Here is a 15,655-nt window from a genome sequence, read left to right on the forward strand (position 1 = left end):
TTCCTGTTTTTCTAAAATATTGTTTGGAATTGCCAAAGTAACTGTTTACTTTCAGAAAAGTTCAAGCTCACCAGAAGGGCATAATAAGTTTCAGCAGGCAGTCTGCTGGCATCTTCTGTTGCTTCCTAAAGAAATGCATTCCTTTCCACAGAGCTGGGTTTCCCACACGGAGACCCGGTTGCAGAATCAAATCACAATTTTAAAAGACTTTGTGTCTTTAAAACAAAGAACTAAAATGAACATTCTTAATTGGAGGTTCACAAACTGGAAATGGATTCTATTCTAAACATGACTCCAAGATCTCCAAGATCTATTTAGATCAGTGTTTCTCAACTTTTAAGATCCGTGGATGTCAACTTCCAGAATTCCCTAGCCAGCATGGGGAATTCTGGGAGTTGAAGTCCATACACCTTAACATTGCCAAGGTTGGGAAACACTTATTGTAGATCAACAACAGCAAAGAAAGCCGAAGCCTAGATTTGTCCCCCACCACATATATATTAAATATATTATATATCTTCAATTGGAGGTCAACTCTAGTGAGCCTTGGACACGATCTTGCCGTATTCTGGGCAGCAAGGTAGAAGTGATTTTGCACTCCCTTCTTGTGGGAGGCGTCTATGCCTCCCACTCTACTCTACAGCCATCACCCAAAGTTGAGCTTCCAAGCCCAGACAAAGTTGACGCTAAGACAACATGTTGCTTACGAAATCTCCCACTTCATACCCAACAAAATATGGTATCTGAATAAAATTAAGACATGAGGGATGGCACCTACCCTGGGGTCTTAGCTGTTCGATTTCAGAAGGGGCTTTGGAAGCCACACCTAAAATGTTTGACCTCTCCATGTAGCCCTAAGGCAGGGGTCCCCAAACTTGACAACTTTAATACTTGTGGATTTCAACTCCCAGAATTCCTCAGCCAGAGAAGCACCTGGCTGAGGAATTCTGGGAGTTGAAGTCCACAAGTCTTAAAGTTGCCAAGGTTGGAGACCCCCTGTCCTAAGGCCTCAGGCTTCAAGTTTGATTTAAGGAGAGAGCAGAGTCCTCTGGCTTAATGTTCTTTCACGACCTCCAAAGCTTTTACTAAAAACTTGGGAAATGATAGGACAAAATCTTAGATGCTAACAACAGATTTTTTTGCAACCCAGAAGCAAATCAAGCTATGTATGAGATGCCGAAGACCCGCTTCCTCTTCTGAGGCAAACAAGAGAGGGTAGTTTAAAGAGAAGACCTCAGATTGAAAGGGCTTCCACACTGGGACGAGGCCAAAGATTTCAAAGACGATTTACTTACCTTCAGAATTCAACGTAATAAGGGTGACGTTGTTCCCAATATTCTGATTTCCTAGCTGGCCGCTGTTTGAAACCGAGTCGCTGGCTTCAGAACCACTCTCTCCATCTTCGTTGTGGCTATCATCATGCCCTGGGACTTTGACCACAATGGTGTTCTGCCTCCGCCCGGGAACAGCACTGAGGAGGAGGAGGAGGAGGAGGAGGAGGAAGAGGAGGATGTCACGGATTTGTGCCGGGGTCCACATATGGAATCACTTTCTCTCTAGCCCAGACTGGCTGACTTACAGGAGCCCTGGTGGTACAGTTAGAATGCAGCACTGCAGACTAACTCTGCCCACAGCCATAAGTTTGATCCTGACTGGCTTAAACTTGTCTCAACCTTCCATCCTTCCGAGGTGGGTAAAATAAGGACCCAGATTGTTGGGGGCAAGAGGCTGACTCTGTAAACCACTTAGAGAGGGCTGTAAATCACCATGAAGCGGTATAGAGGTCTAAATGCCATTGCTGTTACAACTTGCAGAACTCCTACCCCCTGTAGTCCATAAAGACCATCGGGTACCAACTGGCTCAACCCAAGGGAAGGAGCAGCCAGGAGCTACCCTGAGGAATTCTCATATAAGTAGATTATCAACTGATCTTGGGGGCCAAGCCAAATTCAAGCCAGTTTCTGGCTTGGCTCCGACTCTTCACTGAAATTCGGGAAAGCCACTGCATCATTTAGCTGGCTGGAACGAGGGTTAAGCTGACCTTCGTGCAGTTTCCTGTGCATGCAGACAGAAGGAGGGAAGAGACCTCTGCCATTACTAACTTGTTAAGGATATTTTCCAGTGAATCAGCTGCTCGGCTTAACGGCTCTTCTTGCCCCACCATCTTGGCTACAATCGAGTTCTGACGGTCGTTGTTGAGAATTACTGTGGTCTGAGGGACAACACTGCAAAGAGAGTAAACCGGGAGGAGGGGTGAAACCTAGATAAACGAGGTTCAGAAAAGCTCTTTTGCCATCCCTTAAGTCACACCTGGCAGTTTAAAGCGAGTTGCTCCGTGGAAAGTGTTACAGGCATGAATTTGTGGAGCGGTTTCCCTCTTTTTGGTCTCAAGGCTGCTTGTGATGTATTAAATGCGAAAGCTTGTAATCCATCATATTCTGAACTCTGTTCCATTTCTGGAACTCATAATTATTTCAAGGAGTTGACTACTTCGGTAGAATTATGTAATGTCCTCTGACCCCTGGCATGATTATTCCATCTCTTTTTTTTTTTTAGCCAGTTCAAGCTATATATGGGGAGAGAGAAAATTTAGTCCACTAATTCCTGAAATCCAAGAGTGACTCAACTTCCTCTGTTGAAAATAGATGGCCTCTTTTTCCACTCAGTGGAGGAGCTCCACTGTGGGAATAAATGAAAATGTTTTCACTATGGCCTGTTGGGCAATCCTGAGTGACCTACTTCATAGGCCGCTCTAAGCTATGCATCTTGGTTTATGGCTGGGTTCATCTATCACTCTAAGCCAAGGTCAAAGACAGTTTAGGATAATCCAATCACAGCGAAGCCAAAACACGTGTGGTTTTAGTTTCAGCAAATACTCATCAAAGGATGCTCAGGCAAGCAAACCCAACTGCAAATGATACTCCTGCAAGAACAAGTTTCTGCCTTCCTTCAAAAAGAGGGTCAGGTTTCATTGTGCATTCTGTTAAGTGGATAGAAAAATGCCTTGCTTTAAATTTTTGTGCCAAAAGGCTATTTAAGGACACGTTCATCAGACTTATCTGCTCTGCTTCATTCGCCTCTCCAGTCGCACTGGTGGGGCTTCAGGTGGCATTTGCAACCCCCACATTGCCACTTCTTGGGGTGCCCCATGGTTTATCAACCCCCATCCCTCCATCCTGCAGAATGCCAGGCTCACTTCCCCAGGCTGTCACTATAAAGAACCCCCTGAAGTATTCATTGCAACAAGAAGGGTTCCCACACTATGATTAATGGAAAACTCAGCTTCACTTCATTCTGCAGTTTCCTTTGAAAAGGAAAGAAAAAATTAAATGGAGATTGACATAAAATGGGGAACTCCTCCTCCTCCCTTTGTCTGGACCATCTGAATGTGAGCCTTGTGGCATTTAATCAACTTAATGAAGAGGGAAGACCTGCCCTTGATGTCCACCACTCATAATTACAGAAGAAACTCAAGGGGGTCTGGACTCGCAACACGACAGAGAAGGCGGGTTTTCCCTGCGCTATTTCTTTCCCCAACCCCTGGTTAAGCTGCTGCTTTCTGAAGCGATGCCGCTGAATGCCACAATCTCCTTCTTCAACTCAGCCCGGCAAAAAGTACTCCAAGGGACTGGAGCTACGTGCAGGATGCATTCCCTTAGAGCTCCATGTGTACGAGCAGAAGTGCCAAGATTCAAGCGACTATGGGAGCTCCATGGACGGATCAGCGTCTCAATGCAGCCATTGACAGACACGGCACGTGCTGGATTCATTAACAGCTCTAAGGGGAAATGATTTCACTCGAAATGGCTCCAGATATTAATACCTGAAGCTCAAGGGGGAGTTGCAGGAGGAGAGATTAGGCAGCAGCTAGGAGGCAAAAACGTGTGTCTGTGTGTGTGTGTGTGTGTATCTGCGTGCAACTGGCATGTGTGAGTTTTGCTGTGTGAGTGTGGATAAGAAGAAGAGCAGATTAGGATGAGGGATCCAAATTATTTCATCTGCAAAATAGCGAGGATGACTCTTGCTTAGATATGCCTATAACAGATGGACTTGAACTGCCTCTCAGGAATAAATATTAATGGCAGCATAAGATGATTATTATTTTTTTGCTACCTCAGAGCTAGGATTCCAAGAGGGTCATCCCAAACAAGCCATGCTTAAAACTTGAGGGGAATAACAGAATCCCGGGGTTAGTGTTGTACGTCCAAGCACGGTTAAAAGATAAGCAGCAAAATCCAGAAACCAAGAGAGGGACGAGCCGCCAACCTTCTAAAGCAAAATTTATCAGGGAGTTTCAGACAGCAGGTGCTCTGTGAATCATTTCTTCTAATGTCCTTGACAAAAAGCCCTACTATCTGAAGGACATCAAGCAACAATCAGTGTTACCTTGACACTTGGAGGGTCATCTCCTCCTTAGTTCCTGCCTGCACGGCAAGTAGCCATTAGCTCTGGACTCTCCTATTTCCTTTCTTCAACGCCAGGCAGGATAAGAGCTCAGATTAGCTAAATCATCGCAATATGTGAGGACCGAGGAGGACGCAACCCAGGGAAGCAACTCAAGTTCACGGGTCTCTTTGCAAACCCTATTGTGAAGAAGGCATCCCAGCCTCTATTTAGGAACATTTGAATATTTTCTACAAGCAGGCAGAACCTTGTTTGCTAAACAGAAGGATGCAAATCGTTAAGCGGGCTAAAGATAATTTAGTATCTATCCTGCCTCTCGTCAGAAGGGAAAATCCTCATCTGTTGGTTTGAAGATGTCGTAACCGGGATGCTTTTGTTTCAATGGAAACAGACCTGCAGAGAGTGTGAGGTCTTCTTAACACCCTGTGTTGGTTTTTTAAAGTCCACCAACTATTGGAAGATCACTCTGAGCTAGTGAAGCTCAGCCAACCCACCTTATCTGTGACCCAGAGTTAAAAGATGAGCACGTTTAAGACAGAACCATTGGTCATTCTTCTGCTGAAAAATACAGAAACTTCTCTTGACTCTGAGATACTAATTGCGCAGACTTTTCAAATTAGTTATATTCCTATATTTAAACATGGGGAAGAATTCAAAACAAATCAGCGTTTTTAAAATGATTATTTTAATAAAATGATTATTTAAACCCTGAGCAAAGTTATTAATTTCTTAGGGCTTTGGGGATTCCAGTATATTTTTTTTAGGTGTTCATATTTTGGCCTCTCTTTTATTGGGCAGAAAAATCATGTTTATTTTTCACCCCTTGATTCCTTCCAGATATGATTTTAACTCATATCCATCACCACTAGCTTTCCATTTTTCTTGGCCAATGACCTCTCACTCACCCAGGGGGTGGCCATAAAGAGAGGAGGATTTCTGGCCCCCTGTCAAATGCTCTCTCCTCTTCCTTGAAGTCATATTAAAAGCTCCAAAGGAGGGGAAGGACAGGAACAGCCAAATAGACATATATTCAGAAGAAATCAGCTGACATCTCACCTGCTCCAAGGTAAATGTTCGTAAACACCAGGCAGATGAATGTTATGGAAAAGCACAATATGGAAAAATTGAGACAGGAACGCCGACTCTACCATGGATCAATGGATTATTTATAGACATACTCCACTGGGGGAAAGAGGCAAAGGAGGGGCAGCATCTGGTTTCTAATGAACCTTTGTTCCACTTGTGTAAATATAATCTTACGTGACTTCGCATGAAGAATGTTAACAGATGCCTTTTGTTGAAGAGGATGAACAATTCTAGCTACGTCTTAAAAGACTATTTAGATGTTTGTAAATAATTTTATACATTAACACTTCCCGCACAGCACAGTGTTGGGGATGGAGGGTGGAAAGCAATGGCTGGCTCAGTTTTTGTGTGTGATAACCAGAGAATATACTTTTCTAATAAACTAGCACAGGAGACAATTTCCCCATACTGTAAGGATCACCATAAACCTGCAGGCTTCCAAAAAAGTGAGAATCCATCTATCTATCTATCTATCTATCTATCTATCTATCTATCTATCTCATCTATCATTTATCTATCTCTCTGTCAATCTATCTACTTATCTGTCTGTCTGCATCTATTATCTATCACTATTAATATTTATCTGTCTATACCTGCATTTATCTATCTCTATCCGCATCTATCTATCTATCTATCTATCTATCTATCTATCTATCTATCTATCTATCTATCTATCTAATCTACCATCTATATCTATCTATCTCTATCATCTATCATTTATCTATATTTATCAACCAATCTACCTATCTATCATTACCTATCATCTATTTATCATCTATCATCTATCTATCTGCATCTATTATCTATCACTGTCTATTTATATTTATCTAACTGTCTATCTGCAACTATCTCTCTGCATCTATCTATATATGTATCTGCATCTATCTAGCTATCTACCTGTCTATCTACCTATCTACCTGTCTATCTACCTATCTATCTACCTGTCTATCTACCATCTACCTGTAATTTGCAAAACAGGCAAGCAAACAGTGGTATTTATTGAAAGAGCAAAAATATGCTAAGCATGCTTTTAAGAAATAGTCAAACTATGTTGCAAAAATTAACAAATTGGGGGGGATACATACATTCTCTGCTCTAGTTGTAAAATTAATCTTTGTTAAGGGGTGATTTACTGGTTTCAAGAGTAACTTCACCAACCACTATGGAAAACCAGTTTCAATAAAATCTGCCATGGTTTATTCTTGTTCAGAAGAGGCCACTGAACACGGAAGGATACCCAATGTAGACTTTCATTAAACGGCAGAAGTGTTGATTGCATATAGCAATCAGCCCAGTACAGTAATGGATTTGTGTTGCCTTCGACAATGTTAATTAAATTACTTGCATTAATAAATTCAATCGTTGCTGATCAGGTTCATCTCTGATTTCATTTCCCAACTTAAGGGGAGACAGAGAAAGAGATGGTGTTTTGTATTTTGGGAGATTTTTTGCAAGTAGCAAACATGAAGCCCTTCCATTAACATCTGTCTAAAACCAGAGAAGAGATCAGCAGCAAAACACATGGACACTTGCCTGATTGGCCCGTTCCAAAACAATCCTTCGTTAGGAATGGTGCCCAATCACCTTTGGCATGTTGAGTTCAACTTAATGCTTTAATCTCTCCCAAATGAACTCAGTGGAATCCAGCACTCAAGATGACTTTTTAATACTAAATTTCTTTAAAACACACATGCCTTTATACTATAGGCAGGGATCTTCTTCAGCCAAATATTTTGAATAAAGGACAGATGTTGTGTGTTCCAGATCATCTGGAAAGCCTCATTAGCAATCATATTTATTTAGCATCGGCAATTCATCACTGACAGCTGCGTATACACTCTCCCCTCCACCTCAATTCTTTCCTGGTAGAATTTATCTAGAATGTAGTCTCTGTTTCTTTAAAACACCACCCTCTGTTATGAGTAGTACTTTACAAGAAAAATAGTGTTGGGATTTTCAACCCGATTTCCATAACTTGCACAACCCTTTCAATGCACAGCATCAAAGACTCTGCTTTATATATAATACTTTTCTGCCCTCTTCTGTCTACTGTGAACCAGACATGGGGATTTAACAGCAGAGCTTCAATTATTTCTTAGGATCTCTAAAACCATAGTAGGGGACCGAAACAATGAACAACTTTCAAGAATACAATCTAGTAGAATCTCTTCTAATTTCAGACCTAACCAGAATGGCTTAGGATAAGGAGACAAGGGGCTTAATCTTCAGGGGAAGATGCCCCAAGTGAGAAAAATGGCTTTACTCATAAGAATGGCTATGGAGATATCACCCAATCATCCAGGTCGTGGTTGTCCCAAAGGTGCTTTTTCAAAAGGCAACTGGACTTTGCTCTTTTTCCTTGAAGACGTTTCGCTTCTTGGATGAGAAATGAAATGTCTCAGGGAAAAACGAAGTCCAGTTGCCTTTTTGAAAAGCATTTTTGGGATGCTCATAGGAACATTTTAAGCTTCAAAAAGGATGACTTTAGGTCTGCATTGCACAAAATTGACAATGAGAAAGGATTGAATAAATGAACGAGAGGGAGGGAGAGAGAGAGAGAGAGAGAAGGTGTATGTTTAAGGTTACGGTATCATAATCTTTTTGACTCATGGAAAGTAGATTCTGAATTACTCGAATGGAATGGAACCCGCTCAATCTACCAAAACGTTGTTTCTTGCTTCTGAGACCCCAAAGCGTTCCAGATGGCATGCCAGAGACCGATTGCAGAATATCTCCCCTTAATCAAAACTCAACACACCCAATCAGAGCAAGTTACGCTTCGTTATCACCCAGCTACACCTAGAAAACTCACAGGGACCAGATTGCCACTGCAGCATCTTTGATGGGTGACTGCCTAAGTAAGCACTGAGTAGATAAAAGTCTGTAAGTGACTCTCAGGGACACTCAGCTGAACACACATAAGTTATTAACGTCTTTTCATGGCAACTGATGGAACAAGTTTGCCTTATGGGCAGATAAAATCTGAGCAGGAAAGGATGTGCAACGGCCAAACAATTCTCTTAGTCAAACAGTCAGGTCTACACTTCTGACGGGCACACACTGATTTTTTTAGACTCTGTGTCACATCTTCAAATAGAGAATGCTTCCATGTGGCATGAGAACCCGATGCAAAATCAAGCTTCTGAAATTGGTATTGCGGGAAGTGTATTTCAATACCTAGGAAACTAAAGGCAAAAGTGCACATCCCATAAATCTATGTTCCACCAGGCTAAAATACTCTGGTAGATCGACTAATGAAATTTAAGACTCCCTGATAGCTCTGCTGGTCTTGTTAACAGAAATTCTGGAGCTCTGATCTCCTCTAGATCAGGGATCTCCAAATTTAGCATTGTTAAGACATGTGGACTTCAACTGTGGTAGGAAAATAAGGTTCTGAAGAGACAGAATGGTAAATTCCTTCTAGTAGGGAAGAATCCCTCTCAAAACTCCAGTAGTTTGAAGGATGAGGACCTTTTATTAGGTGAACTCCAGCGGGTAAGAAAGCAAACAAGCCTTCATCTTCCTAATATATTCCTCCCTTCGTACCCTCTAGTTCAGGGGGTCCCCAATCTTGGCAACTTTAAAACTTGTGGACTTCAACTTCCAGCTATTCTGGCTGAGGAATTCTGGGAGTTGAAGTCCACCAGTCCTAAAGTTGCCGAGTTTGGAGAGCTCTGCTCTATTTTATAAAGGACAGAGGAGATATTACAGATCAGGTTGGATGTCAACTTCAGCATAGAAATCTGAACTTCTGTTTTTTGCCAAAATACTGAAGACCCCAACTGTTAGTCCTCTTCCTAATATGAAAAATGTAAAAATTAATCCAAGGAAGCAACATTTTTTTCCTGTTTATCATCCACTTACAGATTATCAGTAAGCTGGAATACCCAGAAAAATCAGTCAGAAGAAAGATGACCCTGCGTAGGAAATGGTGCGTCCATGGAACATCTGCCTATGCTTGGACTGCGTTGGTGGGCCACTTTATTGAAAGATTGCTTAGGAAATACAAATCTGTCAGGCAGAGAAGCCTGATTTCACTGTTCTTGCACCGTGGCCCAAAAAGCTGGACCAGAATTCCCAGATCATTAGTCTGGATGCCACAATGCATTTTCTAACCCACTGTGATGGCTACATCTGATGTCATGCTGAAGTGAAAAGACTACATTCTTGCCAGTTTCCATGCTGGAAGAAACTTTCAGCATATTTTCTTGAAGACTAAGATAATTTTAGAGCCAGACTCCTATGAAATTAAAGACAGCCAGGGCCAGAAAAATTTATGGGGAGAACAGGCAGAATGAAGGAGGAGGAACAAAGGCGAAATAAACTAGAGCTCAAAATTTGATGCATACTTTTTTTTAAAAAAAGACCACATATGTATTATTTAAGAGCAGCATTAACCCTTGTAAAGGCTGCCACAAATGTGATTGTCTTTCAGATGCTACAAAATCCTCTGCTGATTTTGCTGTGAAGTAACAAGGTTGATTCTTATTTGTTTTCATCTCAATGTATCAATTTAGCAATACAAATAAATCGATCACATTTGTGCCTTCAGACTCAAAGGATGCAAAGCTGACTAGTCAGGCAGAGAGAATATATGGGAGCATACATGCACATGTTGTTTATTTTTAATAATCTCCGCTTTTTACTTAAACCTCACACTTTCTGCGTTTTGTTTTCTTGGAGAAAATAAGTTCCTTCCAGCTGCAAACATGTGACCTTATACCAGGAGTTTCCAAACTTGACAACTTTAAGACATGTGGACTTCAACTCCCAGCATTCCTCAGCTGGAGAATCCCCTGCCGGCTGGGGAATTCTGGGAGTTGAAGTCCACAAATCTTAAATTTGCCAAGTTTGAGACCCCTGCCTTACACTGTGCTTACTCACTTCTTCTCCATGAATGCTGAAGGATCAGCCTACCCTCACGCCCTGTGCAAATGAACTAAGCCAGGTGAATTAAAGACAGACATTTCTCTATCAAGGATCTCCAAACACAATGTATAGTTACCATTTCAAAACTTTAAAGCACCGATGTCTTTATGCCCTATGAGGTGGGAAATCCAGACATTCTGAGAAAAGGGTTGGAAGCAGCTTTCACAGACCATGTGTCTTTGCGGCACGCCACATGGAGGAGACTATGTCATATAGTGACAAAAACACATATCCAGGAATTTTTCAGCAGTCCAGCCATTTCCAGCTATTTCTCTCCTTTTCTGAATGGTGATGATCAAGAAGTAATAGTAAAAATAAAATATATATTTTGCAGTCAGGCACTACAGACTGGCAAAAAATTGGATGATGCTTTTGAGATGTGGATTCTGTCTATTTCTCTACAGCAAAGTTGAGTTGCTATCTAAAAAGAATAACATCTTAGAAGATAAAATCCCTAATCAGTTTATTTACCACAGGGCAAAGCAATTTAGAATGGAATATAAATCTAAAGAAAAGCTCTTAAAAATAAAAGACACCCCCCCCCCCAAAAAAAAAAAAATCTTAGCATTGTTTTAAAGAGCATGTACTTCTATTTTCTCCTTTGGGAATTTTTATTTACAATAAAACTCTTGTTATTACATTAATGATAAATGATGATCCCATGAAATAACACAGCTGTTAATGGCAACACAAAACCAGAATACACGTCATTATTTATAATACATAGCTCATCTCACAAAACTGTTTTGTGCACCTGGGGGAAAAGCATTTTTCACAAAAATATTTCCCTTGGTGAGACACTAACAGCTTCAGAATACCCATCAACACTTCATTAGGCAAAATTCAGCCCTTAGGCACAGACTACATCCATCAAAGATGCAATCAACTCTAATGACTAAAATCTGTGATAGCACTCGCTGGACATATTTTGTTCTCTTTCCAATGAGCGTCCAATATCAAAACATATTTTCAGCAACCCACCAAAGACAAAAGCAAGGTAGAGATTTAAACAGACACCCCATAGGAAGAGCTGGCATAAAAATAACCACTTTTAATGAGTGTATCATCATGCTGATATTAATATACCCTGCCACCTGCTTTCCATGAAGTTAAAGAGAGAAGGGTGTGTATTTTTAGCTGGGTTTGGCTTTTTGGCTTTGGTTTTGTATGTCTGAACCCAGCCATCTTTTTTTAAAAAATCCATGGTTAAAACCAAGATTTAGCACTCTAAGTGAACCTGTCTTAAAGATTATCTACAATAAAGAAACTGAAATTCCAAGTATTTTGCTCTAAGGGAAACAAATCTCTCTGTATAGGAAACTGTCGTAATTCTCATTTCAAACTTTTTTTAAATGTGAAAATCAGTGAGGATTTTCAAAAGAGAAGATTCAAATATGAATATATTCAGTTTTTCCGTGTTGGATACTCATGGTTAATTATGAGGTTGTTTCCAAAATCAAACATGCTTAAACTCTAAGAAGGTTGCATTTTTTATTCCCAAAGCCAAAACAAAATCTTGGGAGGGCCATGCCCTAAATCTAAACAGGCAAGGCAGCTACACCAGCTTATCCACAACAGGGGTCACCAACCTTGACTGGCTGGGGAATTCTGGGAGTTGAAGTCCTCCAGGCTTAAAGTTGCCAAGGCTGGAGACCCCAATCTACAAGGTCCTGTAGAAACAGGCCAACCCAAGCAAAAATGTGGCAAGAGCTTCAAGCCCACCATCCCAAGGTAAAGAGATGTGTTTAGTTAGTCACCGAGCAAAGAGCATCATTTTTTTCTGCCTTCAAGAAAAAAAAAAATGTTTCTCATTCTAAGCTGCATGTCACGTTCCTGCCAGTTAGCCCAAATCTGTGCTGACCAGGAAACAGCAGGCGCATGCAGTGACACACGGAGACTCACCATCTCACTTTGTTGCATGTCTGGGTGGCCCCTAGTGGGGATCCTGCCACCATGGGCACCTGGATGGGGCTATGTTGCTTGTTCATGACAAGGTCCAGTTTCTCTTCCAGAGACTTGCAGGTGGCATCCAGGGCCAGCAGCTTGGCTTCGATGCTATCCAGCCGCAGGCATATCGTTTGGTTGATGGAATACAGGAAGGACTGGGGAAGAGAAGGCGCAGGGTGAGCTGGGTGAGCTGGGGTTGGGAAGCTGTGCTTTATGCTTGCGTTTACACTGGCATCTGCCAAGGGCACCAAGGAACAGTGAAAGCACGTCTGTCCCCAAAGCCTGGCTGGGATAAAAACCACCCCTTTTGATGGGCTATCCAAGGGTTAAAAGGCTCGCCTACATTCTGGGAAGAGAGTCTGTGAATCTACGGTGGCCCCAAGTCAAGAATCTGGTGGCATCCTTTCCAACAAACACATTTGATTCAAGGGAACGAAGCCCACGTTGTTCCAGCTTGACTATTATTTCAGCTGTCATCCTGGGCCTATCTTCACTTCAAATGAGTATTACCTGCTCAAGGGTTTTGCTTTGGGTATTTCTGGAAACAGAGCTGAAAAGGAGGGGTAGTAAATATGCCTTAAGTTCTAAGTGCCCCTAGATAATTGTGAGCCCTTTTAAAATAAGTATTCCACTCAAAAACACGAGATGATGATTTAGGACAAAAGATAGATTTTGCTTTGATTCATACCTGGGTTTCTGGGTTTTTGAGACTGGGTGTCTTTTAAAATACGTCTTGTACACCCTCTGGTGGACATGATTAAAATAATAAAACAAACTGAGCTCAGGTGACCTACAAACTCTGAAGATGAAACGCACAACTTTAGAAAACATCTAGCTGTATTTTTAGGCTATTTTTCATTATAAGTCAGCAATCTCTAAACTTAAACCGAAACTTTGTCTAATCTTCTTAGTGGAAAGTTTGCAGAACATTGAAAATTCACGTTCAGTATATTGCTCGCTTATGATTTTATTCATCCTGCTTTTAATTAAAAAACTGTCAACACAGCCTTAAGCTTTGTTGTTTGATACAATCAAAATTTATTTCTAATTCATAGGAAAGATCATATGACCGCAGGGGGGAGTCGGCCACAAAACTTCGAATCTGGATTGTGAGTATCTTTTTTTGAGGTCCATTATCACTCCAAAATGTCATAAGTCAAGGACTAGCTGCACAAGAGAAGAGGCTTCAGATCTTTCCATGATAACGTCTATCTCAAATCTTCAGGATGCTTGGCCAACATTAAACGTGCTCCTCCAAATGTCCTCAAGGACACTCAGTGAGCATGAAGGTTTAAATCAGTGGTTGGCAACCAGTGGACCCACTGGCCCCCACCCTTCGGCCAAGCGCAAACCTTGAGTAAAGCCACATGAGCTGGAAGTGGAAGGTAAGACCAACAACAGGGAAGGGAAATCCACCCCAGGGTACTTGCTGACGTTGGGAAAGTTGTTCCCATATTCCAGAGGTGCAGGAGTCCCAGGACTGGCCCTTTGGTCATCCAGTGCACCCGGGTGGAGGAGCAGCTGCTCCAGGATGACCAAAGGGCCAGTCCTGGGACTCCTGCACCTCTGGAATAGGGGGCCGACTTCCGCACCAACGTCAGAAAGGCACCGCCAGTCACAATTCATATTAGTGTTCCAGGATTTAAAATTATGAGTTTGGAGGTCCCCGAGGTCCAAAAGGTTGGCGACCCCTAGTTTAAATTACCTTAAACCATCAATAAACATAGCTATTCACTACCCATTATTAGCTGCATTGTGCAAATGAGCATGTACACGACTACAACCTTAATTGAAGGGTCCTGACAATTGATTTCTATCCGCTGCCGTTTCAAAGGAGGGTCTACATCTTCATCGGTCACTTCATGGTTTTCCAAGACAACTGCAAGCCCAAAAATAAAAACAAGCAAACCGTTTTCAGTAGTTCCATCCAAGACCCTTGGTTATCAAATGAAAAGGAAGAGCAACAAACTGGAAGGAGACAAGCATTCTAGAAGCTGTCCGTGCTGGGAAATTCTTCTCCCAAAATTTGTTTTCACAGCTAGGTTTGTCTGTTAGATAGAGAAGTGTTTCACAACTGTAGGCAACTTTAAGACATGGATTTCAACTCCCAGAATTCTCTAGCTAGCTGGCTGGGGAATTTGGGGAGTTGAAGTCCACGTGCCTTAAAGTTGCCATGGTTGAAAAACACTGACGTGGGGGATTTCAGCAGTGGATCATCAGCCAGATGTTGGAGATTTTAATTTCCTTGGTAGCCACCCACCAGACAAAGAAGGGAATCAGTTCAACACATCTGGGCAAATCTAGATTGGAGAAAGCTTCCTTAAATAGGCCTGATCCAATGGGGCAGTCTTTTTTGTTTACTTTAACTCATCTTCATGCTCCCTTCTATTCCTAGTGAAGGCCAATGCTATGGATTCCATCGCCCTGTTTCTGTCTTAAAACAAAGTTAGAAGTAAAATACCAGATTTCCAGGACAGCTGGAAAACTGGAGGCAGTGAAGAAAGCTAAGTGCGAGGTTGCCACACTGCTGTTTTACTCGGTGTCACAAAAAAAGAATTTCCGTTACATTACATCTTTAATTTTCTATGCAACACAGACCACTGAAATTTGTCTGAAATGGTATAGGGTTTCCTGCCTTAGCAGGGGTTGGACTTTCAACTCTATTATTCTATTCTATTCTATTCTATTCTATTCTATTCTATTCTATTCTATTCATTCCATTATTCATTCCAATATAGCTATTCTATTCTATTCTATACTATTCTATTCTATTCTATTCTATTCTCTACTCTACATTCCTACATTCCAATATAGCTCTACTCTACTCTATTCTATTCTATTCTATTCTATATCACGAAACACCCAAATTGGCTGGCTGGGTTCTTTGTGCCTCCCTTACCTTTATATCTCAGCAATAACATACCTGGATGATCTGGGTTCAAGTCTTCCACAGCTATTTGAACTACATCCGCTAAATCCTGTTCTGTCATCATTCAGAAACAGGGGCGTGGGGCTGAACTGAAGGAGATCTGTCAGTTCATATAACTCTGATTCTGCAAAACATCAAAAATGGTGGCCCCATGAGAACGACAGTATACCCCACCTGCCACCCAGCACATATGAGCATTTTGACAAAAGAAGTATACAAATGAGCATTTTTGACAAAAAGAAATGTCCATTTGATCTTCAAAGCATAGGGGGATTTCCACCCCCACCCCCCATTGCTTCATGACAGCAGTGGCAAGCAGACAACAGCCCTTAGCCACTGGAGGCAACAGCATTCCTGGAG

At 41.7% G+C, this 15,655-nt stretch overlaps 1 protein-coding gene across 1 annotated transcript in view; it reads right to left on the reverse strand.

Moving 5' to 3' along the window:
• BANP (BTG3 associated nuclear protein) overlaps positions 1-15,655 on the reverse strand; it is an 88,165-nt gene that overhangs the window by 63,011 nt on the left and 9,499 nt on the right. Inside the window, exons 2-6 of the mRNA XM_087971788.1 lie at positions 15,290-15,419; positions 14,151-14,245; positions 12,322-12,521; positions 2,103-2,225; positions 1,296-1,471 (exon numbers count right to left, since the gene is read on the reverse strand). Coding sequence (XP_087827914.1) covers positions 1,296-1,471; positions 2,103-2,225; positions 12,322-12,521; positions 14,151-14,245; positions 15,290-15,359 — 664 coding nt within the window. The 5' untranslated portion in view covers positions 15,360-15,419. The remainder of the gene's footprint in view (positions 1-1,295; positions 1,472-2,102; positions 2,226-12,321; positions 12,522-14,150; positions 14,246-15,289; positions 15,420-15,655) is intronic.

The sequence above is a fragment of the Notechis scutatus genome, chromosome 9 (genome assembly GCF_049901735.1).
Source record: "Notechis scutatus isolate UNSWTSFEM ecotype Mainland chromosome 9, rNotScu1.2, whole genome shotgun sequence".
In the NCBI taxonomy this organism is placed as follows: Eukaryota; Metazoa; Chordata; class Lepidosauria; order Squamata; family Elapidae; genus Notechis; species Notechis scutatus.